The following is a 26648-nucleotide window of genomic DNA, read 5'->3' on the forward strand; positions in this document are numbered from 1 at the left end:
TCCTTGGTTACTGCAGGTAGGTGTGTCAAGGTCTGCAGACATGATCTGGTGCCTGCTGATCGCCTGTGCAAGAATTCTGACATCTTGTATCACCCCAACCATGAAATGCTGTATTTGAATCACCGTAAAAACAAACTTACCATAAAGGAGTTTAAAAACCTTCATTTATTTTCCTAAAAAAAAGTTTAAAAATGGGAGAAGTGGAAACGAAATCTTTCAAATAATACAGCATTAAAACATGTTGTAAACATTGGAAAAGCATACACAAGGTCTGCTCCGAAAAGAGTTCCATTTGCCTGTGAAGATTCCACTGTGCCCATTCTAAAGGAGCACAGAAAGAAAAGGAGCAAGCCCAGCACAAGTCCCACAAAATTGTTCTGGGTTTAGAATCAGTCCTATTATTTCTATTTTAACAGTACACAAACAGCATCAAGTCTTGGCTCAGGTGTCCAGACTGTTGGACCCAACTCTGAATGTTGGTTAGAACATGGCTGCCAGTCTCTCAGTAAGTTGGTCTGCATAATCACACTTTCCCCCATCACACAACAAATGCCACTTATCCCCAGACTAGATGACGGTTTTGTTGCTTGTACTCACCCAACACTGACAGAATCCATACTGCAGAAGCTATTAGCAATTTATTTTTCACCTGGCTGGGCCCTAGAATTCCCTGCAAGCCTCTCCACCTGTCAAAATGCTCCATAAAACCTATGCCTTTGCCATATTTTCGGTCACCTGTTCCAATATCTCAACTTTTGCCTGATTTTGCTCATATGAAACAACTTGGGGCATTTTATTACTTAAAGGCACTATATAAATGCAAATTGTTGTTTGTTACCTTAGAGGGGAAACTATTTTGGGAAGGAAGGGAAAACCATTTTAGGGAAGGAAGAGCATAATATCGCACTGTAGAAATGGGAAGCAAGGAAGTATGTTACTAAGCCAATACAGTTGGACTGCGAGGAACAGGGCTAAAGGTTCCTAAAGTGAACACAGGTAACATTGTAAATTCCTTACATAAGCTGGTGCACAGGGTTAGTCACTGACTTCTGATCTCTAGAAGCATGGCTCAATCCAGCCTGGACTGATGGGATGAAATGGTGTAATGTGAAATGAGTTTCAATCCAGTTCTTAGATGGGTCTACAGTACAAAACCAACCCTAACTTTACATGAATGAATTTATCAACTTAAATGGTTTAATTAAAACACATAATTCAACTTATAAGCTGACCACAATAAGCAGCAATGAATCAGGAAGGGATAGTGGTGCAATATTGCTTCATATTTCACTATTGTCTCTACAGTGCCAGATTATTCTCCTCCCTCATGGGCAGAAGCACAGCACTGCAATATATGGTACACTCCCACTGCTTCCCAATGCTTTACCCCATAATCGTCCACACATTCAGTTGGTTTCATTCATTTTTAACCATCCCAAAAGGACTATGTACGCATGAGGACCACAGGCTCACCCAGAGAGGGCTGCCTGATCAGCAACAACGAAGGGTTGCAGGCTGCTATGAGCTGGAATCTGGAGAGGCTGGTAACCCAGTTCAATTTTCAATTAATGCTGCAAGTTTAAAAGTCCCTCCACCCCACCATGAGAAATAATTCCTTTACAAAATGCTCTGCTCACCTCAATTTTTTCTGAAAACTTCATTCTGCAACTAAAGGATATTTTCAACATGGGGAAAGGGCATAGGAGACTGCTACTTCTGTAGTATCTTATTATGAAAATGAATTAGGTGATGTAGCTCAGTCGAGCTTGTTCCAACTCCCAACCTATTGAGCCACATGATACTGATTATATTTTTTAAAAACTAGCTTTATAATTAAATGGTGTATAACAAATCCACACCACTCAACCATAAAGTGAAATTTATATTAGAGCCATATGGCTAGGCTGGGACTTTTAACTAACTAATCAAACACAAATCAAGATTGTATAGACGACTACAAATAAGTTATTTAATGAAGCATCTCAAATATACAAGTGCCTGCTTTGCTCAGTGGGTAGCTCTTAAATCCGCTACTCAGGTCATGGGTTTGAGTCCCCTCATCAACTTGGACTGTGCAATACTGAGGAAGTGCTACATTGCCAGAGGTACTGCTTTTCAAGCTAAAGCATTAACCAAGGCCCTAACTGCTTGTCAAGTCAAAAACCCTGAGGCACTATTCTAAGAGAAGTAAGTTCTCCCGGTGTCCCACTCAATAGTCCTTCCTCAACCACCACCAATTATTCATTTATTCAGTCATTTTTTGCACAACTGCAGTGTGAAAATTGGCAGCTGTTTAGTACATTTCTTTTAAAGCACTTTGGCATGTCCTTGCATAAAATTAAAGTTGATTTTTTTTTTAAGTCAAAAAGATTCCTCTATTTCGACCTTCAATACAATGAGAAGGGCCCTTCAGCCCATCCAAATTCATCCATGCAGTAAGGTTCCTTCTCCTCAACTCTCCATCCAACAGCTTCTGAAATGATTGGTGTCTCTATTACGCAACCTGCCAGCAATTTTTAGTGTGAAAAACTTCCTGATGGTCATTCTAGTTACCTTTCAACAGCTTGAACCTGTCCTACCGTCACCATTTAATTTGAAGGAGTGCTGACCATGCACCATTTACAATCTGGTAAATCACTGAGAAACTCACACCACTTCCTGAAAACAACTGCCTCGCTCAACAAAAAGATCAAAGCAATAATTAATTGGGGCTAATGCTCCCTCCAAGCTGCGTGCGTGGCCATACAGCAATCGTGAAGGTAATGTGCAGACTGCTCACAAGCTGTCCCCTTTAAGACAACATGCATGTGCAAAGAAAATTTAGAGGGATCATTGTTTGGGGCTTAGAAAAAGAAAAGGAGTGCATATTGGCACCACTGTGTCAGCCAACGAGTTGAAGATGGGTCAGGGACTTGTGGCTGGAATTCACAGTTTCCGAACTCATTACCAAAACTAAAGCAAACAAGTCCCCCGAGTACAGCAGGGTTGTTTCTCCAGCAAGGTGGTGAATGGAGGATAATTACATTCTAAATTATGTGTGTAAAATCAATCCCAGCCACTCAGCAATGGCATCTCCAGGTCTGACTGAAGGGGGGGAATAACCAAACATCTCCATTCTGGCCAGGGCTTGTGGTGTCACTTTATGCTGCCAAGAAGAATATCATGTGACTATCTTAGCAAGTCAAGATGCTGGCTCTAAATTAAAAAGGCATGATTAAAATGCCATTAAAATAATTTTTCCCCTTAACCTAAAAACAAAACTCCTTCAGTGGTCTGATTATGCCTGTTGCAACATTTAGCCAGAGACACCAGGAACAGCCAAGGTTTGATCAACGTCCAGTAAGCTGATCTCAGCCAGGATGGAAATAACAGGTCAAACAATTGGTCAAAGCTCTCCCAGGGTTACTGATGGGGGAAAACCAGCCAGGATTCCCATTCACGACTGCTGCCTGGTAACTCCAGTTACAAAAGTGCACGCATGCACACGTAGAAGAGAAGAGGACCAAGCTCGTCTGTAGTACTTCCCATGGTCAAAAAGCCTGGTGAGAGGTGCTGTCTAGGCACATTCATGAGCAATGGTCACTTGTTGAGGTGCTATTAGTGCATGTGGCACTGTAAGGCAGCAAGTTTGAGCTTTCTGGAAAGATGGCATGAGAATTGATGCTGAAAACCTACTCCATAATCCCTTAAGAATCGCTCCAGTGATCATTCAAGTAACTACTGCCAGAAAGCAGTACGAGCTTGCACATTTTCTAACACTCTGCTGCTTTACAATCACGCAAACAGCAGTAAAGTAAAGAAAGGTGGTTTCAATTCCTTCCACCAGATCCTCCCCAAGCCCATTGCAACTGGCACTCTTCAGGCACTGGCTAAAAGGGTGTTGGAAGCAAATTCTGTAGTAACTAACAAAAGGGAATTGGACAAACTTGAAAAAATTGATGGGCTATAGGGAAAATGCAGGCGAATGGGACTAATTGGATTGATCTTTCAATGAGTAGGCATGGACACTCCCATCACAAAGATAGAAACACTACCACAGTGAGCCATGCAACAACTAACCATGAACAATATCAGCTACAGTGGGCTTGGGGCAAGTAATACTACACAAAATGTCTGCTCCCAAGCTACACCTAAATTAGCAGTTTTTAAAGCTATAGAGGCAGGAAAAAAGCAGGTTGAACATCCTTCAGAAGTGTATACACCAAGATTGAGGGCAAAAGTCAGATGTAGTGACAAACATTATCAATAGCCAATCAGTACGCAGGGATCTCAAGTCTTCAATGGGCTGGAGGAGGGAGAAGAAGCCAATTTTGGTCACAGCAGCTCAGAAAAATAGCAAGTTACACCCTTCACTTTTTTTTTTAATGTTCCCCACCTTTCCTGACCATGCAAACTCATACAGGGGTACGGATCCACAGGTACTGACCATCCTTCAGGAGCTGGTTATAAGTGGCCACAATTTGCAAGCCAGCCTAGCCAGTAAATGTTGATGGGCCCCCTCAACTCAGATTATGTTAAATTTGCAAACCACACCCCCCCGCCCCAATATTATATCACCTACCAATGGAAACAAACCACAACTATTTACCTGACCATAACCCCTCATAATAACAAGCTCAATCAGGACTCTTTCAAACCTTCACAGCTCGACTGAAAAACACCATCTAAAGTGACGTTACAAATATAGCTCTTGGCCCAGGGCACATTCTACTGAATACTTTTCCCATTGATTTTATATCCTTCCTACAATGAGGTGCCCAAGACTGCACAATTCCTGTGCTGAGCATTGTTTACTTTGAAACATAATAAGGGACAGCAATTTAATGTAATAATTGCAACCAGACAAGCCTCTTATAATAGCACATCACTCACACCTTAAAGCGAGAAAAATTCATACGATACTGATATCTCCAAGTAGATGGTCATTCTGTAAAAAGGTGTCAGCCAAGCCTGACACCCACTGCAGTTCAAAACAAGTTTTAGTTCAAGAATTTTTGATTTACTGCTTAGAGATTTATGTTAGCCATTTCAAATCACAAACAGACTTTACCTGCAGTGTTCTGGGTACGTTTCTGGTACAGGTGTCAGCCATAGAACAGTGGGTAGGACTCTTGCCTCTGAGTCGGAAGGTAGTGGGTTCAAGTCCAACTCCAAAGACTTGAGCACAAAAATCAAGGCCAACACACTAGTGCAGTACTGAGGGAGTGCTGCACTTTCAGATGAGACATTAAACCAAAGCCCCGTCCGTTCACTCAGGTGGATGTAAAAAATCCTAGTGCTACTTTGAAGCAGCTGAGGGAAGCTCTCCCGGTATCATAGTCAATATTTATCCCTCAACATCACGAAAACAAACTATCTATCTCATTGCTGTTAGTGAGAGTTTGCTATGTGCAAATTGGCTGATGAGTTTCCTATATTACAACAGTGACTACACTTCAACTGTACTTCACTGGTTGTAGTGTTATATGACAGACCCTGTAACCACTGTTACAAGACCTCTAGTGTTAGTGACAGACGTGGACTCCAGTACCGCACCCCAGTGCTACAGCAACAGACCTATATACACCAGTACTATACTCCTAGTGCTAGTGACAAGATTTGTACCCACCAGTACTGTACCCCAGTGTTACATAACTTCAGTTGTTCTTTTCAAATATGATTCAAGGTTTGAAACACATTTGTGATTGCGCTGCTGACTATTATTCACAGTTCCAAGTGGATACAGTATGAAAATATCACCAATGCACCATTACACATGATGAGGACCCTAATGGCAACAATAGCATCTGCAAACTGTACTATCCTTTAACTGGATCTCTTCAAGGGAACAGTTTGCGAAAGGGATAACATTTTACCTGATTGTCTTGAGTGACCAAAAGCAAAACAAGGTTCGTTTCCACAAATACTGCGTGTCTATACAATAAACACTTTTTTAAAAACAAGAATATGGCTGCTGTACATATATAATATATATTATTGCTTCTGACACAAAAGCTTTGCTGATCCATATTGACATTTTTTTTCAAACTGCAATTATATAGTCACAGAAAAAAAAAATACAATTACATTCCACAGGAGACATCTCAGTGCCAGTGCAAATGTCAAGTCCTTCCTCAGCAAGGCAGTCCACACTTTCACTTTGGTGCCATCTCATACTTAAAAACCACACTGAAGATTCTCCCGCCAAGCCGCTCTGCCAACCAGGCATTCTTGATGACGGCAAGCTTGAGGCTTTCGCAACGCAATGCAGCGTAATAGTTTGTGTGAATAGCTCGACCCATGCCTTCGATTATCACCAGGTCTGTCTTCCTCTCCCAGACCACCGTCGCCAATCCTTTGTCCAGCCGACTGTGGGAGAAAGGGACATTAAAGTCTGTCATTAGCCTCTACTCCAAGGCGAACCTTTGAGGGGTGCGGGGGAGCGGGAGAGTTCAGTGTTGTCACTCAGCTTAGCCTACTGCTATCAATCGATGAGTACTCAAATATAGGAAAAGGAGCAGTCAGCCCAATGAAGCTCGTCCCTACAATATCCAGACTCTCCCATATTAAAATGCAGCAAAAGTGGAGGGAACATACGCTCCATCAGACCCATCCATGCTTATCCTATCTAGTAAACAGTGAGACTTCATGCTCCAGCCTCCTCCTCTGGCAGTAATGTGCACTTCCACTGTGGCATCAGCTGCATTTTGAACTCCCTCTGTTATGCCATCTCTCACATTATTTCAAACAATTGAGTAAATAAATTATTCTGGATTTCTCTCTCATGTATTTTTCACCAATTAAAATTTGCATCCTCAGGTCCCATGTCTCTGAATTACCTCAGTGATGGTCTCCATTTAACCACTTTCTTTCCACACCAGAGAGCTTAAGCCTCTCTAATCTTCCACAGTCAGTGCCCCTTACACTAGTAGGGGGTTTTAGGGGAGAGCTTTGTTGCCTCCATAACGTCCTTTTTTTGTGTCGTGCTGACTGGACTTGAACACCATACCTGGCACATATGGTCAGTGGTTTGCTGGCAGTTTGGCTCAGTTGGTAACACTCTTACCAGACTGAGAAGGTTGAGAGTTCAAGTTCCACTCCTACACTTGAGCACATCAGTGCAATACTGAGAGCTGTTCTCTTTGAGATGGGGAGTTAAATCGAGGCCATGTCGGTTTAGCTGGACATAAAAGATCCCATAGCAAGATTTGAAGAGTAGCAGGGAATTCTCCCTGTGCCCAAACCACATTCTTTGCTCAGTCATCAACACCCCAAACAGAAGAATTGGTCAAGTGTCTTATCTGCTGATTGATAGACTTTGTATAAATTGGCTGCAGTGTTTACCTGCATAACAGTGACCGTACCTTGCAATATAACAAGTGAAGCTCTATAGAACAGCCTAAAAACATGTTAAAGTGCCACGTAAATGTTAGCATTTTCTTGCTGTTAAACCTCAGCACCACCTCCGTATCCTTCTATTCTACTGTTCTAAATAAAACCCCACCATTCTCTCAGCTTACTTTTTTTTTTAATTTATTCGCGAGATGTGGGCGTTGCTAACTAGGCCAACATTTATTGCCCATCCCTAATTGCCCTTGAGAAGGTGGTGGTGAGCTGCCTTCTTGAACTGCTGCAGTCCATGTTGTGTAGCTACACCCACAGTGCTGATAGGAGTTCCAGATTTTTGATCCGGTGACAGTGAAGGAACGGCGATATAGTTCCAAGTCAGGGCTTGGAGGGGAACTTGCAGGCGGTGGTGTTCCCATGCATCTGCTGCCCTTGTCCTTCTAGATAGCGTCACAGGTTTGGAAGGTGCTATCAAAAGAGCCTTGGTGTGTTGCTGCAATACATCTTGTAGATGGTACACACTGCTGCCACTGTACTTGGTGGTGAAGGGAGTGAATGTTTGTGGATGGGGTGCGAATCAAGTGGGCTGCTTTGTCCTGGATGGTTTGATTTGATTTTGATTTAGAGATACATCACTGAAACAGGCCCTTCAGCCCACCGAGTCTGTGCCGACCATTAACCACCCATTTATACTAATCCTACACTAATCCCATATTCCTACCACATCCTCACCTGTCCCTATATTCCCCTACCACCTACCTATACTAGGGGCAATTTATAATGGCCAATTTACCCACCAACCTGCAAGTCTTTTGGCTGTGGGAGGAAACCGGAGCACCCGGAGGAAACCCACGCAGACACAGGGAGAACTTGCAAACTCCACACAGGCAGTACCCAGAGCTTTTTGAGAGTTGCTGGAGCTGTACTCATCCAGGCAAGTGAAGAGTATTCCATCACACTCCTGACTTGTGCATTGTTGATGGCGAACAGGCATTTGGGAGTCAGGACGTGAGTTAATCGCCGCAGAATTCTCAGCCTCTCACCTGCTCTTGTAGCCACAGTATTTATATGGCTGCCCTAGTTAAATTTCTGCTCAATGGTAACCCCCAGGATGTTGATAGTGGGGGATTCAGCGATGGTAATGCCATTGAATGTCATGGGGAGATGGTTGGATTCTCTGCTGTTGGAGATGATCATTGTCTGGCACTTTTGAGGCACAAATTGGGGGGTGGGGGGGGTGTCAGGGGGAAGGTCAGTCATGAAGCAGCTGAAGATGGTTGGGCCTAAGACACGACCCTGAGGAACTCCTGCAGTGATGTCCTGGGACTGAGATGATTGACCTCCAACAACCACAACCAATTTCCTTTGTGCTAGGTATGACTGCAACCAGTGGAGAGTTGTCCCCGATTATCACTGACTCCAGTTTTGCTAGGGCTCGGTTAAATGCTGCCTTGATGCAAAGGGCAGTCATTCTGATCTGTCCTCTTGAGTTTAGCTCTTGCTACAGTACAGTTTCTTGGTGACATCTGCTCTCCATTAGCTTGCCCATGTGAGCCTCTCTTTCTGGTTTTCTCTCTCTAACCTTGCTTTTTTGGCTTTCCTTTTCTTCTCTCTCTCTCATGCACAGAGGTGACCGCATAATTAGAAATTGAACACTGGCTTATTTATTTTTCCCTCATAATAAACCAGGACTGCTGTCCCAGTTGTAGTATCCAAACTGTTGTTCCAATTGAGATCAGCTGTCTGAACTCAGGAACATTCTGGTCTGTGCAGCTAAGTTGCCTGTAGCAACTGAGCCATTGGGGAGTTGTTACCCTTTTTAAAACATTCTACTGCTATGCTTGTGCTCACATGAACTGAATAAATTGCTGTCAGTTCTGCCAATAACTGCTGACAGGGGTGTGAGAGGGAACTATCTCATCCACAGTTTTTCAGGCCTTCTCGAGGGAAAAGCATATTACATCCACTCAGCGGCTCCCTGTGTCAGCTTGATGTAGAGCTGGAGCCGACCATGCAGCCAGTCGCGAGTGTGTACCCACGCCTGGCCATCACATAACCTATAATTTAAGTGAATCTGAAAAATATTTTTTTAAATGTGCATTTGTCATTTTCATAAAGCATCCAGTTGAACTGAAAAGTTTGGAGTCTAAAATTTCACATTTTGCTCCGGACTTTGATTAAACAATATATCATGAGTGTGAAGTGCTGGTGGGCATAGGTCTGTCTCTCATCTTTGTGATGTAGGTGAATGTAACAAAATGCATTGTTTTAATTCCAATTTTTATTGCATCGTTGTTCCATGGATATTACCATCAAGTCGGGGGATCAACCCTGGTTCAAAGAAGAGTGCAGGAGGGCATGCCAGGAGCAGCACCAGGCATACCTAAAAATGAGGTCTCAGCCTGGTGAAGCTACAACACAGGACTACGTGCATGCCAAACTGTGGAAGCTGCATTTGACAGACAGGGCTAAGCGATCCCACAATCAACGGATCAGATCTAAGCTCTGCAGTCCTTTCACATCCAGTCGTGAATAATGGTGGACAATTAAACAACTAACAGGAGGAGGAGGCTCCACAAGTATCCCGATCCTCAATGATGGGATCAGTGCAAAAGACAAGGCTGAAGCATTTGCATCCATCTTCAGCCAGAAGTGCCGAGTGGACGATCCACCTTGGCCTTCTCCTGAGGTCGCCAGCAGCACAGATGCCAGTCTTCAGCCAATCCGATTCACTCCACATGATATCAAGAAATAGTTGATGGCACTGGATACTGCAAAGACTATGGACCCTAACGAACATTCCAGCAATAGTACTGAAGACTTGTGCTCCAGAATAGCTGCGCCCCTCGTCAAGCTGTTCCAGTACAGCTACAAACACTGGCATCTACCTGGCAATGTGGAAAATTGCCCAAGTATGTCCTGCACACAAAAAACAGGATAAATCCAAACGAGCCAATTACTGCCCCATCAGTCTATGCTCGGTCATCAGCAAAGTGATGGAAGGGGTCGTCGACAGAGCTATCAAGCGGCACTCGCTCAGCAAGAAGCTGCTCATTGAGGCTCAGTTTGAGTTCCGCCAGGACCACTCAGCTCCTGACCTTTTTACAGCCTTTGACCAAACATGGACAGACAGCTGAACTCCAGAGGTGAGGTGAGAGTGACTGCCCTTTACATCAAGGCAGCATTTGACTGAGTGCAGCATCAATGAGCCCTAGCAAAACTGCAGTCAATGGGAATCAGGGTAAACTCTCCACTGGTTGAAGTCAAACCGAGCACAAAGAGCACACTCAAGAAGCTCCACACCATCCAGGACAAAGCAGTCCACTTGATTGGTATCCCATCCACCACCTTCAACATTCACTCCCTTCACCACCAACACACAGTGGGAGCAGTGTACCATATACAAGATGCACTGCAGCACCCTCACCAAGGCTCCTTAGACAGCACCTTCCAAACCCACGACCCCTACCACCTAGAAGGACAAGGGCAGCAGATGCACGGGAACACCACCACCTGCAAGTTTTCCTCCAAGCCACACACCGTCCTGACTTGGAACTATATCGCTGTTCCTTCACTGTCGCTGTGTTAAAATCCTGGAACTCCCTTCCTAACAACACAGTGGATGTACCTACACCCCTAGGACTGCAGCGATTCAAGAAGGCAGCTCACCACCATCTTCTCAAGGGCAATTTGGGATGGGCAATAAATGCTGGCTTAGCCAGCGACGCACTCATCCCATGAATGAATAAAAAGGGTTGGGAGGGGTGACTGAAAGCATAGCTGGGGAACAGATTTTAAGAATGCTTTTGAAGAAGGAGCTGGCGATAATAGACAATAGCCAATTAAATAAGGTTTATTAAAAAAAAAAAGGGCAACAGAAAACTTACCTCAGATCTAGACAAGGTGAACTGGAGCCACTCTGAACCAATAATAATTTATCTTCCTGTAAAGCTGTCCTGTAAGGAGGAAAAGAAGCAGAGTTAAGCTCTATTACAAGCTCAAACATTAAACACAAACTCACAGCAAACTGTTACAGGGCCAAGGATGGTCCAACAGCAGCAAAAACAAATCCTGAAGTCACAGGAAACTAATTTCCGTAGAGGTCTCCTGGCTTAACTTAGGTGAAAACCTGAAGTAACAGTGTAAAGGGCCATATTGATGCCATTTCTCTGGGGTTTCTGCCAATCTAATACTGAAAAAATGTGGTGGGGATTCCAGCCTTGGTGTTTAAATCTCAGCACTATTACTGGACAGTAAATCTTCTGTTCACCTCGACTCCCCTCCCTCCACTGAAACTATATTCATGCTGGGGTACAGTTCCAAAGAACAAGAACAAAGAAAATTACAGCACAGGAACAGGCCCTTCGGCCCTCCAAGCCTGCGCCGATCCAGATCCTCTATCTAAACATGTCGCCTATTTTCTCAGGGTCTGTATCTCTTTTCTTCCTGCCCATTCATGTATCTGTCTAGATACATCTTAAAAGACGCCATCGTGCCCGCATCTACCACCTCCGCTGGCAACGTGTTCCAGGCACCCACCACCCTCTGCGTAAAGAACTTTCCACGCATATCCCCCCAAAACTTTTCCCCTTTCACTTTGAACTCGTGTCCTCTAGTAATTGAATCCCCCACTCTGGGAAAAAGCCTCTTGCTATCCACCCTGTCTATACCTCTCACGATTTTGTACACCTCAATCAGGTCCCCCCTCAACCTCCGTCTTTCTAATGAAAATAATCCTAATCTACTCAACCTCTCTTCATAGCTAGCGCCCTCCATACCAGGCAACATCCTGGTGAACCTCCTCTGCACCCTCTCCAAAGCATCCACATCCTTTTGGTAATGTGGCGACCAGAACTGCACGCAGTATTCCAAATGTGGCCGAACCAAAGTCCTATACAACTGTAACATGACCTGCCAACTCTTGTACTCAATACCCCGTCCGATGAAGGAAAGCATGCCGTATGCCTTCTTGACCACTCTATTTACCTGCGTTGCCACCTTCAGGGAACAGTGGACCTGAACACCCAAATCTCTCTGGACATCAATTTTTCCCAGGACTTTTCCATTTACTGTATAGTTCACTCTTGAATTGGATCTTCCAAAATGCATCACCTCGCATTTGCCCTGATTGAACTCCATCTGCCATTTCTCTGTCCAACTCTCCAATCTATCTATATTCTGCTGTATTCTCTGACAGTCCCCTTCACTATCTGCTACTCCACCAATCTTAGTGTCGTCTGCAAACTTGCTAATCAGTCCACCTATACTTTCCTCCAAATCATTAATGTATATCACAAACAAAAGTGGTCCCAGCACGGATCCCTGTGGAACACCACTGGTCACACGTCTCCATTTTGAGAAACTCCCTTCTACTGCTACTCTCTGTCTCCTGTTGCCCAGCCAGTTCTTTATCCATCTAGCTAGTACACCTTGGACGCCATGCGCCTTCACTTTCTCCATCAGCCTGCCATGGGGAACCTTATCAAACGCCTTACTGAAGTCCATGTATATGACATCGACAGCCCTTCCCTCATCAATCAACTTTGTTACTTCCTCAAAGAATTCTATTAAGTTGGTAAGACATGACCTTCCCTGCACAAAACCATGTTGCCTATCACTGATAAGCCCATTTTCTTCCAAATGGGAATAGATCCTATCCCTCAGTATCTTCTCCAGCAGCTTCCCTACCACTGACGTCAGGCTCACCGGTCTATAATTACCTGGATTATCCCTGCTACCCTTCTTAAACAAGGGGACAACATTAGCAATTCTCCAGTCCTCCGGGACCTCACCCGTGAAGCATCAGGAACCTGGCTCAAATGTACCTTCTTCAGGACTGAGCCCAGACGGTGTGTCTTATCAGGAGGCAATTCAACAGAAGGTGCCATAGCCGAACCTCCTCTTCTCACTTTCCAGGCAAGGGTCAAGCAACCAAGTTACTGGAATAACTGCACTTAAGACCATGCAACCAGCATATGGCACTTACCAGCTGCCCTCTGTTCCAGGATACAGAATTATACAGCAAGAGAAGGCCATTCAGCCCATCATTTCTTTGAAAGAGCAATTCAAATTAGTCTCATTCTTTCTCCATAGCACTGCAAATTCACCCAAATGCTACAAAGAAAACTGAAAAGGCAAAGTGGCCCATTTTATCAGCACTCCTCCAGCCACAAGTGAAGGTTTTCTTTTACCTAAACCAAAGACGGCATGATAGATGCAATTTTGTCACATTGCATACCTGATGACTGAATCCATCGCTGCAATCCGCTCTGTAACTATTGCCAACTCACTGCAGGTAACATCATTTAACGCTGGTCCTGAGTTACTGGCTAAAATAACCTGCATTTGAAGACAATTATGTCAGGCAAATTTGGAGTGAAATTGCAAACAGATCCACTGTTTAGATACATCCTGTAAAAGCCATAATACAAAGCAAGTCTCAGAAGCTTCCTTCATCACATCAAACCCATTTATAGCGATGATCCAGTAGCTGTAGCATGTTACCCAAAGTATATCGCCACTGACTGACAACTTCCGTTTCCAGTGCGCTTGGGAGTTGGAATGGGGGAGGGGAAGAGATGCCCGAGTGGAGGTCAGACACACAGGAAGGCAATCAGACAGCAGCAAAATAGCAAGATCATGACAAAGCAGTTTTGGACAGCTGCTAACAGGCAAGTCTAGAACAAGGTCAACCTTGGCACTGATACCTCCAGCTCAGAAGATGATCGCTAGATCACAAAAGATGTATTTTTAAAGTCATTTATTCCCCTCCAAAATGTTGCATTACCATTATAGCTGACAAAGAGCAAGGTGAAAGACTGTTCTACACCAAGTGAAAATGGCATTTAAAGACGAGGTTGGATTTAAGCTGGAGGTAGCAGTCAGAGAAGTTTAAATGGTATTTATTTTGCAGATATGCATGTAAAAAGTCTTGAGTGCAGTACAGTCTTCCTGTAAGTGTCACGCTTACTTCCTGTAACACTGACACCAGACCCGTTATAAAGGCAATGCATCCACTGATTCAGCAAAATCGCACAAGGTCAGACATGTGTCGTGCGAGCGCGCACACACAATCTGCATTAGGGTTTGAGATATTAAATAGCTGAATATAAAAATGAATCTCCTGTGGCTTTGCTCACGTCCCCTGGGGGAATCTAAAGAATGGTTGCAAAATTGAGATGCTAGCCTTATCCAGCCCTTTAAGACCAGTGTCCTCAAGTACTCACTGTTGTAAATGCAACTGCTTGTTAATTTCAAAGATCAAGTAAATTTTAAGATTCAGGTCAATAACTGGCTTTTAAAAAAAATTGCTTTAAATCTGTGACAAACTAATATTTGGAGTATGACAGATATGTGCTAGTCTCCATGGATTTTTTAAAATGTCAGATTTATATATATTGTTACAGAAGCCATTTAATGCTTCAATACCTTTCCAACCTGATGATAGATCAAGGCTATGCTACATGCTAGTTGTGCGCGCGCCAGGGCAACAGCTCTTAGTACATTTTAAAAAGCCCGTGCATATGTGCAATGCAGTTGGTTCGTGCATGTTCCAAAACAAGGGAGAGGGAGCTGCTCGTGCACAGGACAACAGGGGAGAGGAAGCTGCTCGTGCACAGGACAACAGGGGAGAGGAAGCTGCTCGTGCACAGGACAACAGGGGAGAGGAAGCTGCTCGTGCACAGGACAACAGGGGAGAGGAAGCTGCTCGTGCACAGGACAACAGGGGAGAGGAAGCTGCTCGTGCACGCACAGCATCCTTTTAAAAAGATGGCAGCAGTTTTATATCAGATTGAGTAGAAACAATTGTTGTTCACAATTACTGAGCAGCTTCCTCTGGAACTGGACATGTAGTCACCCCATTTCTACCTGCTCCACACACGAGCAGCTGGTCTTCCAAGAGCATGTGACCAAGGCATTCACAGAGAAAATAGTGTGCTGCATTCCTACATCCTCCTAACTGAGGATAGCACAGGGGCAAAACAACTCTTAGAAATTTAGTAACATTCACACAAAGCAGGTTTCTATAAAGAAAAGTTGGCACAGTTCAATACCCTTAAGCCAATGTCGCATACAAACAGCACACACACAAATGATTGTTCTATCAGTACAACATAAAGCAACTGCTCAGATAGAATCCTGTCCAAATACATCACATTTAAAAATGCTTTATTTTTGACACCTGGGCGAAATATTCCCTAAAGCTTGTTCTTAAAACAGACAAATTTTGGCAAATTAGGAAACCAAGATGAATAAGTAATATTGGCCCTCTTTCTCCCCTCAAAAAATATGAAATAAAGTTCAGTCCTCCAATTTGGGCAGAAATGTTAATCTGAGCAACAAGCACTTATTATAGTTCTTGTTGGATTACAGGTAGATCTCACAAATAAATCTCACTGGCTGAGAGTTGAACATTTGTAGCAAATGTTCCACTTTGGAATTTGTCTACAGCAAAAGGTGGAATATAAATGATGAGAATCCACACTAAATATTGAACCTAGTAACGAATAAAGAACTTGTGGCAGGAAGAGTTCCTACTTTCAATAATTCTATTGACAGGAGGAATTGCACCCCCATGGTATGTTTATTCAGGTTTTAACACAACTGTTACTGGTATTACTGATCCAGAGTGGGGAGTGTGGGGGGTTGGGCGACATCGCTTTCAGCCAATGACATAAAGCTGGTGACATAAGAGCACTGATAAAAGGATTGGAATCAGGCCACTTCTGACCACCCACCTGAAGTCTAATGGGAGGGAGAACAATGACTAATTTAGCTAACAGAAAATAAGCTAGCCTCTCCCCGATTCTCCCATTTTCTGCCCCTGCCCCTGAACCTCACCCCCCATCGTCACCCTTCCCAATGATGCTGCCAATTGCAAATGCGCTCTGGACTCTTGCCCGAATGACCTTTTGTTAAAAGAAAGTCTACAAAGCAGTGTCAGCTAGCTACTCAATTCAGGCATTGAAAGCCGAGCCTCGTCCTGTCCTCATCCTGCATGCTGCCGAGCAGTAGTCATCAATTAATGATCAGGAGCGGGAACCAATTTGACCCCTCATTATCCCAGTGCCCTGGAGCCCAACAACCGTGAACCCTACTACCACCCTACCTCCAATCAGCTAACTCAACACAGTTGAGATATTGAACACTCGTGGCTCAGACACCTACAAGGCAACAAATTTACCATTAAAGCCAACAGGGCAGCATAAGGAAGGGAATCAGAGTAGGAATGTGTTAAATCCAGGAATAATCACACCTTTTTGTTTACTATTTCTCAACCAGATGGAACAATATACAATACTTTACCTCTGTGCCTTTGGACAGCAGCTCCCTGACAAATGGGAAAACTCCAAGAATTATGTCTATTCCACTATTATCTACGAAAAATAAGGCACATTTGTGAGGAGGACCCTGCAAGAGAAAGCCAGTAAGGTTTGGTATTTGATCACTGAGTAATTTTTGTCTCTGTTTTTTAATCTCTAATCATATTGATATTTAGATATCTTTAAGAAGTAGACATAGAATTTCTTGCTAACCAATGACAGATGTTTCAGTAAAACAGCAGTATTAACAATAGGAGTTAGTGGCATCACTGATAGTCACTGCTGCGATATTAAACTGACATTGTGTATAATGAATAACTAACACCAGGGAGTGATTTATGGCTGTAGTCAAATCATAGAGACCATATGATAGTTCTAACCTCTTGCGTTTTGCTCTTGGGATTTATGATTTGTATTAACTCTTTAAAGAACATAACTGTCTTATAACTAACTCTGGGTTTCCAATGTTCCATTTATAAACTGTCAGAACAAATAATTAGATTCCACCGTGTAACTCATTTCTAGCTACCTGGTATTTTATATACAAACTATGCAATCTCTGCAATTAGATTACAATTCCATCTGGTGCTTAGTTCATGAGGGCTCAAATACACCAAGTAAAATGAAGATAATTTCGAAGACCCAAAGGTTTTTAATCACCGTGTTTTAGTGGTATCAAACCAAAGCTGTCTGTACACTTTAACATATTGAAGAAACTCAATGGGCCACTTAATGAATCCAGTACTCAACAGCTTAAATCCAACATGAAAATTGCTCTTCACTTCACACTTGACAGGAAACAAGAGTAGTGGAGAACAGCTGTTCATCAGACTGGAGGAAGGTATACAATGGGGTTGCCCAGGGGTTGGTACTAGGACCATTGCTTTTCTTGTTATATGTTAATCAAGGCACAATTTCAAAATTTGCAGATGACACAAAACTTGGAAGTTTTGCTAAATGTGAGGAGCTTAGTGATAGACTTCAAGATGACACAGACAGGCTGACTGAAAGGGCAGACATGTGGCAGATGAAATTTAATGCAGAGAAGTCTGAAGTGATACATTTTAGTTGGAAGACTGAGGAGAGCCAATATAAAATAAAGGGCACAAGGAGAGAGAGAAAACAGGGAACTACAGGCCAGTTAGCCGAACATCTGCCATTGGGAAGATGCTGGAAACTATTAAATAAGTCTTAACATTGCACTTGGAAAAGCATAGTATGATTAAAACAAGTCAGCATGGTTTTACTAAAGGGAAATCCTGTTTGACAAATTTATTAGAGTTCTTTTGAGGATGTAACTAGTAGGGTAGATAAAGGGGAACCAGTATATATAGCATACCTGGATTTCCAAAAGGTATTTGATAAGGTCCCACATAAAAGTTTAATAGGCAAGATAAGGGCTCATGGTGTTGGGGGTAATATATTAGCGTGGATAGAGGATTGGTTAACAGACAGGAAGGAGAGAGTGGGCATAAATGGGGCATTTTCAAGTTGGCAGGCAGTGAATAGTGGGGTGCCGCAAGGATCAGTGCTGGGACCTCAGCTATTTATACTCTATATTAATGACTTGGATGAAGAGACAGCGAGTATTGTATCTAAGTTTGTTGATACAAAGCTCGGTAGAAAGGTAAGCTGTGGGGAGGACATAGAGAGGCTGCAAAGAGAGATATAGACAGGTTAACTGAGTGGGCAACAAGATGGCAAATGGAGTATAATGCAGGGAAGAGTGAAGTTGTTCACTTTGGCCGTAAAAGGGTAGATGGTGGCGTAGTGGTATTATCACTGGACAAGTAACCCAGAGACCCAGGGTATTTCTCTGAGACATGGGTTCGAATCCCACCACAGCAGAAGGTGGAATTTGAATTTAATTAATAAATCTGAAGTTAAAACTAGTCTAATGGCCATGAAACCATTGTTGATTGTTGTAAAAACCCATCTGGTTCACTAATGTCCTTTAGGGAAGGAAATCTGCTGTCCTTACCTGGTCTGGCCTGCACGTGACTCCAGACCCACAGCAATGTGGTTAACTCCACTCAGTTGTACCTAAGCGCGACAGTCAATAAAAAGGAATGAAATCGGACTGACCACCCGGCATCGACAACGAGAAACCCAGCCCTGTCGACCCTGCAAAGTCCTCCTTACTAACATCTGGGGGATTGTGCCAAAGTTGGGAGAACTGTCCCACAGGCAAGTCAAGCCTGACATAGTCATACTCACGGAATCATACCTTACAGACAATGTCCCAGACACTGCCATCACCATCCCCGGGTATGTCCTGTCCCACCGGCAGGACAGACCCACCAGAGGTGGTAGTACAGTGGTATACAGTAGGGAGGGAGTTGCCCTGGGAGCCCTCAACATCGACTCCGGACCCCATGAAGTCTCATGGCATCAGGTCAAACATGGGCAAGGTAACCTCCTACTGATTACCACCTACCGCCCTCCCTCAGCTGATGACTCAGTACTCCTCCATGTTGAACACCACTTGGAGGAAGCACTGAGGGTGGCAAGGGCACAAAATGTACTCTGGGCGGGGGACTTTAATGTCCATCACCAAGAGTGGCTCGGTAGCACCACTACTGACCAAGCTGGCTGAGTCCTAACGGACATAGCTGCTAGACTGGGTCTGCAGCAGGTGGTGGGGGAACCAACACGAGGGAAAAATATACTAGACCTCGTCCTCACCAGCTGCCTGCCGCAGATGCTTCAGTCCATGACAGTATTGGTAGGAGTGACCACTGCACAGTCCTTGTGGAGACGAAGTCCCGCCTTCACATGGAGGATGCCGTCCATCGTGTTGTGTGGCACTATCACCGTGCTAAATGGGATAGATTTAAAACAGATCGTGCAATGCAAAACTGGGCATCCATGAGGCGCTGTGGGCCATCAGCAGCAGCAGAATTGTACTCATCCACAATCTGTAACTTCATGGCCCTGCATATCCCCCACTCTACCATTACCATCAAGCCAGGAGACCAATCCTGGTTCAATGAAGAGTGCAGGAGGGCATGCCAGGAGCAGCACCAGGCATACCTCAAAATGAGGTGTCAACCTGGTGAAGCTACAACCCAGGACTACTTGCATGCCAAACTGCGTAATCAGCATGCAATAGACAGAGCCAAGTGATCCCATAACCAACAGATCAGATCTAAGCTCTGCAGTCCTGTCACATCTAGCCGTGAATGATGGTGGACAATTAGACGGCACAGTGGTTTGCACCGCAGCCTCACAGCTCCAGCGACCCGGGTTCAATTCTGGGTACTGCCTGTGTGGAGTTTGCAAGTTCTCCCTGTGTCTGCGTGGGTTTCCTCCGGGTGCTCCGGTTTCCTCCCACATGCCAGAGACTTGCAGGTTGATAGGTTAATTGGCCATTATAAATTGCCCCTAGTATAGGTAGGGATATGGGATTAGTGTAGGATTAGTATAAATGGGTGGTTGATGGTCGGCACAGACTCGGTGGGCCGAAGGGCCTGTTTCAGTGCTGTATCTCTAAACTAAACTAACTGGAGGAGGTGGCTCCACAAATATCCCCGTCATCAATGATGGGGGTGCCCAGCACATCAGTGCGAAAAATAAGGCTGAAGCATTTGCAACAATCTTCAGCCAGAAGTGCCAAGTTGATGATCCATCTTGGCCTCCTCCTGAAGCACCACAGATGGCAGACTTCAGCCAATTCAATTCACTCCGCGTGATATCAAGAAACGACTGAAGGCACTGGATACTGCAAAAGCTATGGGCCCTGACAATATTCCGGCAATAGTACTGAAGACCTGTGCTCCAGAACTTGCCGTGCCCCTAGCCAAGTTGTTCCAGTACAGCTATAACACTGGCATCTACCCTGCAATGTGGAAAATTGCCCAGGTATATCCTGTACACAAAAAGCAGGACAAGTCCAACCTGGCCAATTACTGCCCTATCAGCCTACTCTCAATCATCAGTAAAGTGATGGAAGGTGTCATCAACAGTGCCATCAAGCGGCACTTGCTTAGCAATAACCTGCTCAGTGACGCTCAATTTGGGTTCCGCCAGGGCCACTCAGCTCCTGACCACATTACAGCCTTGGTTGAAACATGGACAAAAGAGTTGAACTCAAGAGGTGAGGTGAAATTGACTGTCCTTGACATCAAGGCAGCATTTGACCGAGTATTGCATCAAGGAGCCCTAGCAAAACTGAGGTCAATGGGAAACGGGGGGAAAATCCTCTGCTGGCTGGAGTCATACCTAGCGCAAAGGAAGATGGTTGTGGCTGTTGGAGGTCAATCATCTGAGCTCCAGGACATCACTGCAGGAGTTCCTCAGGGTAGTGTCCTAGGCCCAACCATCTTCAGCTGCTTCATCAATGACCTTCCTTCAATCATAAGGTCAGAAGTGGGGAGGTTCGCTAATGATTGCACAATGTTCAGCACCATTCGTGACTCCTCAGATACTGAAGCAGTCTGTGTAGAAATGCAGCAGGGGACAATATCCAGACTTGGGCTGATAAGTGGCAAGTAACATTCGCGCCACACAAGTGCCAGACAATGACGATCTCCAACAAGAGAGAATCTAACCATCTCCCTTGACATTCAACGGCATCATCATCGCTGAATCCCCCACTATCAACATCCTAGGGGCTACCATTGACCAGAAACTGAACTGGAGTAGTCGTATAAATACTGTGGCTACAAGAGCAGGTCAGAGGCTAGGAATCCTGAGGCGAGTAACTCACCTCCTGACTCCCCAAAGCCTGTCCACCATCTACAAGGCAGAAGTCAGGAGTGTGATGGAATACTCTCCACTTGCCTGGATGGGTGCAGCTCCAACAACACTCAAGAAGCTCGACACCATCCAGGACAAAGCAGCCCGCTTGATTGGTACACCATGCACAAAAAACATTCGCTCCCTCCACCACCGACGCACAATGGCAGCAGTGTACCATCTACACGATGCACTGCAGCAATGCATCAAGGCTCCTTAGACAACACCTTCCTCATCCGTGACCTCTACCAACTAGAAGGACAAGGGCAGCAAATACATGGGAACACCACCACCTGCAAGTTCCCCTACAAGTCACACACCATCCAGACTTGGAACTATATCGCCGTTCCTTCACTGTTGCTGTGTCAAAATCCTGGAACTCCCTTCCTAACAGCACTGTGGGTATACCTACCCCAAATGGACTGCAGCGGTTCAAGGCGGCAGCTCACCACCACCTTCACAAGGGCAATTACGGATGGGCAGTAAATGCTGGCCTGGCCAGCGACGCCTACATCCCATGAATGTATATAAAAAAATAGAAAAGCAGGTTATTTTTTTAAAAAGGTGTGAACCTGGTCAAGTGTTGATGTCCAGAGAGACGTGGGGGTACTCGTACAAGGAATGCACAAAGTTAACATGCAGGTGCAGCAGACTATTAGGAAGGTAAGTGGCATGTTGGCCTTTATTGCAAGGGGATTGGAGTACAGGAATAAAGAAGTCTTACTAAAATTGTACAGGGCTCTGTGAGACAGCACTTGGAATACTTTGTGCAGCTTTGATCTCCACATTTAAGAAAGGATATACTTGCACTGGACACAGTGCAGCGAAGATTTATGAAACGGATCCCTAGGATGAGGGGGTTGTCCTATGATGGGAGGCTGAGTAAATTGGGCCTATATTCTCTAGAGTTTATTAGAATGAGAGGTGATCTAATTGAGATATACAAGATTCTGAAAGGGCTTGATAGGGTAAAAGCTGAGAGATTGTTTCCACTGGTCAGGGAATCTAGAACGCGGGGTGCACACAGTCTCAGGATAAAGGGCCGATCATTCAGGACTGAGGTGAGGAGAAATTACTACACTCAAAGGGTTGTGAATCTTTGGAATTTTCTACCCCAGAGGGTTGTGGATGCTCCATCGATGAATCGATTTAAGGCTGGATGGATAGATTTTTGGTTTCACAGGGAATCAAGGGTTATGGGGAGTGGGCACGAAAGTGGAATTGAAGCCCAAAATCAGCCATGATCGTATTGAATGGTGGAGCAGGCTCGATGGGCCATATGGTCTACTTTGGCTTCTATTTCTTGTTTTCTCATGCAGGAACAGAGACACCTGGGGGTATATGTGCACAAATCGTTGAAGGTGGCAGGGCAGGTTGTGAAAGTGCTAAAAGGCATACAGGATCCTGGGCTTTATAAATTGAGGCCTGGAGTACAAAAGCAAGGAAATTATGATGAACCTTTATAACTATACTTTTTTTTTTTAAACACAGTGAGTGGTTATGATCTAGAATGCACTGCCTGAGAGTGTGGTGGAGGCAGATTCAATCAGGGCTTTCAAAAGAGAATTGAGTAAGCAACTGAAGAGAAAATATTTGCAGGGCTGGGGAGTGGGACTAGCTGATTGGCTCTTGCAGACAGCTGGCATGGACATGACTGGTCAAATGGCCTCCTTCTGTGCTGCAACCATTCTATGAATCTATGACACTGGAGTTGTTTCACTGATCAAAATTGAGAGCTCACCTGATAATACAAAAGGTGCAACAGGTTCAATTCAATTATCAGCAACACAGTTGACAAAAACAAAAAGAACAAAGTAAATCTGACATCACAGATGGACTGCAACAATAACTTGTGGGTCAGGGTTGGACAGAATGGTCCCAAATGAATAGCTAATCAAATGTCAGCTGAAACAAAACTAACAATCTGAATGGACTTAAAAAGGTTATAAAAATAACTTATGACACAAACAAGGGACAGGAATAAGTGCCTTTACCTGAATGCTAGAAAAGTTGGGAATAAAATACTGGAATTAGAATATGTACAGGAAGGGTAATAAGGTATCTTACGGACTATGAAATTATGGCACATCCCAGAACAGGGAATATGCAGGACTGTAGATCATACAGGAGAGAGGGGATTAGAGGAGGGGAAGGGTCGCTTTATTCATACAGAATGATTTAGGAGTCAAGAAACTGTGCAATTCTGATACACTTCATAAATGACCTGTATGCATTGTAGGGAGTGCAGAGCAGAGCAAGAATGATTCTAAAAGTAAAAAGGATGAGCTACAAGGAAAAGACAGAGAAGCTCAAGGGAGGAGGTGGTTAAGATGGAAGATTGCATTGAGATACACAAAATACTAAATAGCACAAAAGACAAATCCAGAAAAAATGCTTTATAGCCAAACCAGATGACAGAATTAGCGGATGTAAATTTAACAACAGTTCTTAGAAGAATTTTCCTCCACTTGACTGTTTGGAACAATCTAACTGGTAAAGCAATGTAATCAAAAGAAATGGCAGACTTCAAGATGGGGTTGGGCAGTTGCATGCTAGACTGGGTGAGCTGAAATACTAGAAGGACAAAATCAATGGGCCAAATGGCCTTTTTAAAATCATTTCCTTGTTTGAAGCATTTAAGGTGAAGTTCTATAAATACATGAGAAAAGGAATAGACGGTTATGTTGACCTGATTAGACGAAGAGAGGTGGGAGGAGGTTCGTGTGAAGCATAAATGCTACTATAGACAGTTGGTCTGAATGATCTGTTTCTGTGCTGTAATTTCTATGTATTATGTATCAATTCCCAGATTGGCATTTTAGGTGATATTGGAATCTTTTTGGCCTCATGAGGAATGAGTGACAGGACAACCCTGGACATTAAAAAGGCATAAAAATATAACGCAAGTGTTTTTTTAAAAAAAGCATCATGCTTTTGGGCAGCCCTGGTACCAAGCCATTAGAATACTCAAGTAGCAGGATGGGAATTCCTGCCCAAAATTCCTCAAGTGGAGAGTTTAGCAAGTGGAAGAATCCGTCTGGTCTTCTCCTCTGAACGTTCCTCTCATTTATTTTGAAGAAACTCCAATATATTTACATGTCAATCTCAATTCCGCATAAGCAAACCTTTTAAGCACAAAGAGTCACAACATCCATTGACAAGTCATGTGACATCTTGCACTTGTGTATATTGCAGAACACAATTAAGTGCAACAGCTCAGCTGAAATATAGATGCATTTATAAAGTATCCACCAATGGTGATAATTGGTAATAGATGTATCATGAGTATGAGTTTAATTTTTTTTTACACACTAGTCAGGTTTTGCATTCATGCTAGACATAAGTTCAACACAGAAGATGATGAATAAATGTAACAGATCGTCTGGGTTAGTAGTGGAGGAGGCCAGTGTCTGCAAATTCAGGACAGAACTGTATAAATACTTAGCAGAGTCAGTGATAGAGAGGCATGAAGAATAGAATACTGTATGGCATTTTCAATTTTGGGAACCACCAGAACTAGTGTAATGATCTCTTATGATTCTGCACACCCGCATGGATCCTTCTACATTACAACCTTGTAACTCACTTCCAGGTACAATATCTATATCTAAAATTTAATATTTAACCCACGTTTTCTGTACTCAACATTACAAAACATCCTAGTCCAGTATCCTGACTACGAAATGCAAATAACAGAGTTATTTCTACAAATTCCACAGAAACATAGAAAAATTACGGCACAGGAGGACATTCAGCCCGCCATGTCTGTGCCAGCTGAAGAAAACAAAAACTAGCTGCCCAATCTAATCCCACCTTCCAGCACCTAGTCCATAGCCTTGCAGGTTACAGCACTTCACATTTCCTACCTTAAGTCTTTCTAACCAGTCATTATATGCATCCACCAGCCACGGGCGCTCTGAGAAGCACAAGAACATACATCTCTGTTAGTTGCTTTCATCAAACTCCTTAAGGAATGGACTCCCAAGTATTTCATTTTTTGTTAAAGGGGAACTTCAGATTAAGTAGTGTGTCAATGCACACACATTCCAACATCAGTCTCAGTGACAAAAAGAAAAATTGTGCTCACCATATATAGATGGCAAAACATCTAAAGAGAGAAAAAAAGTTAAAATAATTCAAATGGAGATGCTTCAGCAGGGCTCCACCCAAAATATTAATCTGGCTTCTCTCGTTACAGATTCGCACCGTCCTGATGTTACCTGTTTTTTTCTGGGTGGGGGGTGGGGGAACATTGGGGTGTTTTATTCCTTTAGTGTAGAATTTAACTGAACTAGCTCAGTGTAGAAGGCTTGTTTTTCTTCTCCGTTTATTACCCTCCTTTCCAAGATGTTGAAGAATGACTGAAATGAGTATACAGGTGGGCAAGTGCCCAATGAACCATCCTCCAGCAGGATACAGTTGCTTCAGGGGCATATGGATAGGCGGGTGGGGTGTTGGTGGGGGATGTTTTTATGAAAAAAAAAGTGATTTCAATAATTCCGTTTAAACTTTAATTACTCTACTTCCCCTAATCTGAGATGTAACACCAGCACTGCACCATAGCACACAGGACATCAATCTCATTTGCAGCATGGAAATAATTTTAATTTCTTACAATGTCAAATTATGTTTCATGGCTCCTTACCTTGCAACTGCTTTTTTGCTTCTTCAAAGCCAAATGCTGAATTTGTTTCAAGAACACTAAATGTGACAGAAAAACATGATTTAACACAGACAAGTTCAGGACATTGCAAGTATGGAACGAAAAAAAGTTTTTCAAGTGGCTTTCTAAATTTTGTTACTGGGCGGCACAGTGGCGCAGTGGTTAGCACCGCAGCCTCACAGCTCTAGCGACCCGGGTTCATTTCTGGGTACTGCCTGTGTGGAGTTTGCAAGTTCTCCCTGTGTCTGCGTGGGTTTCCGCCGGGTGCTCCGGTTTCCTTCCACTTCCAAAGACTTGCAGGTTGCTAGGTAAATTGGCCATTGTAAATTGCCCCTAGTGTAGGTAGGTGGTAGGAGAATGGTGGGGGTCGGTAGAGAATATGAGGCTAATGTAGGGTTAGTATAAATGGGTGGTTGTTGGTCAGCACAGACTCGGTGGGCCGAAGGGCCTGTTTCAGTGCTGTATCTCTAAAAAAAATAAAATTAAAAATAAATAAATATGGCAAGGCAGTGCTTTTCAATAACTACTCCATTTGTTTGTAAAAGCACCACCCAGTGATAGTTAGCCAGGTTCTATTCTTGCTCTGTGCTCAATTTATC

The 26648-nt window shown here is 43.8% G+C and overlaps 1 protein-coding gene and 1 long non-coding RNA gene across 5 annotated transcripts in view; one reads left to right on the forward strand and one right to left on the reverse strand.

Moving 5' to 3' along the window:
- Positions 1-158: 158 nt before the first annotated feature.
- pank4 (pantothenate kinase 4 (inactive)) overlaps positions 159-26648 on the reverse strand; it is a 77977-nt gene continuing 51487 nt past the window's right edge. For all 3 annotated transcript variants that reach the window (XM_068017176.1, XM_068017177.1, XM_068017175.1), the window contains 6 exons: positions 26032-26087; positions 25253-25302; positions 16633-16737; positions 13565-13665; positions 11214-11282; positions 159-6348 (listed from right to left, as the gene is read on the reverse strand). In XM_068017176.1, the coding sequence (XP_067873277.1) occupies positions 6135-6348; positions 11214-11282; positions 13565-13665; positions 16633-16737; positions 25253-25302; positions 26032-26087 (595 nt within the window). In that variant the 3' untranslated portion in view covers positions 159-6134. The remainder of the gene's footprint in view (positions 6349-11213; positions 11283-13564; positions 13666-16632; positions 16738-25252; positions 25303-26031; positions 26088-26648) is intronic.
- LOC137352092 (uncharacterized) overlaps positions 13897-26648 on the forward strand; it is a 29004-nt gene continuing 16252 nt past the window's right edge. The window contains exons 1-2 of one of the 2 annotated variants that reach the window (XR_010969637.1): positions 13897-13997; positions 16609-16758. This is a non-coding gene — a long non-coding RNA (uncharacterized lncRNA). The remainder of the gene's footprint in view (positions 13998-16608; positions 16759-26648) is intronic. The other variant, XR_010969636.1, reaches the window with a different exon arrangement.

Source organism: Heterodontus francisci, chromosome 37 (assembly GCF_036365525.1).
Source record: "Heterodontus francisci isolate sHetFra1 chromosome 37, sHetFra1.hap1, whole genome shotgun sequence".
In the NCBI taxonomy this organism is placed as follows: domain Eukaryota; kingdom Metazoa; phylum Chordata; class Chondrichthyes; order Heterodontiformes; family Heterodontidae; genus Heterodontus; species Heterodontus francisci.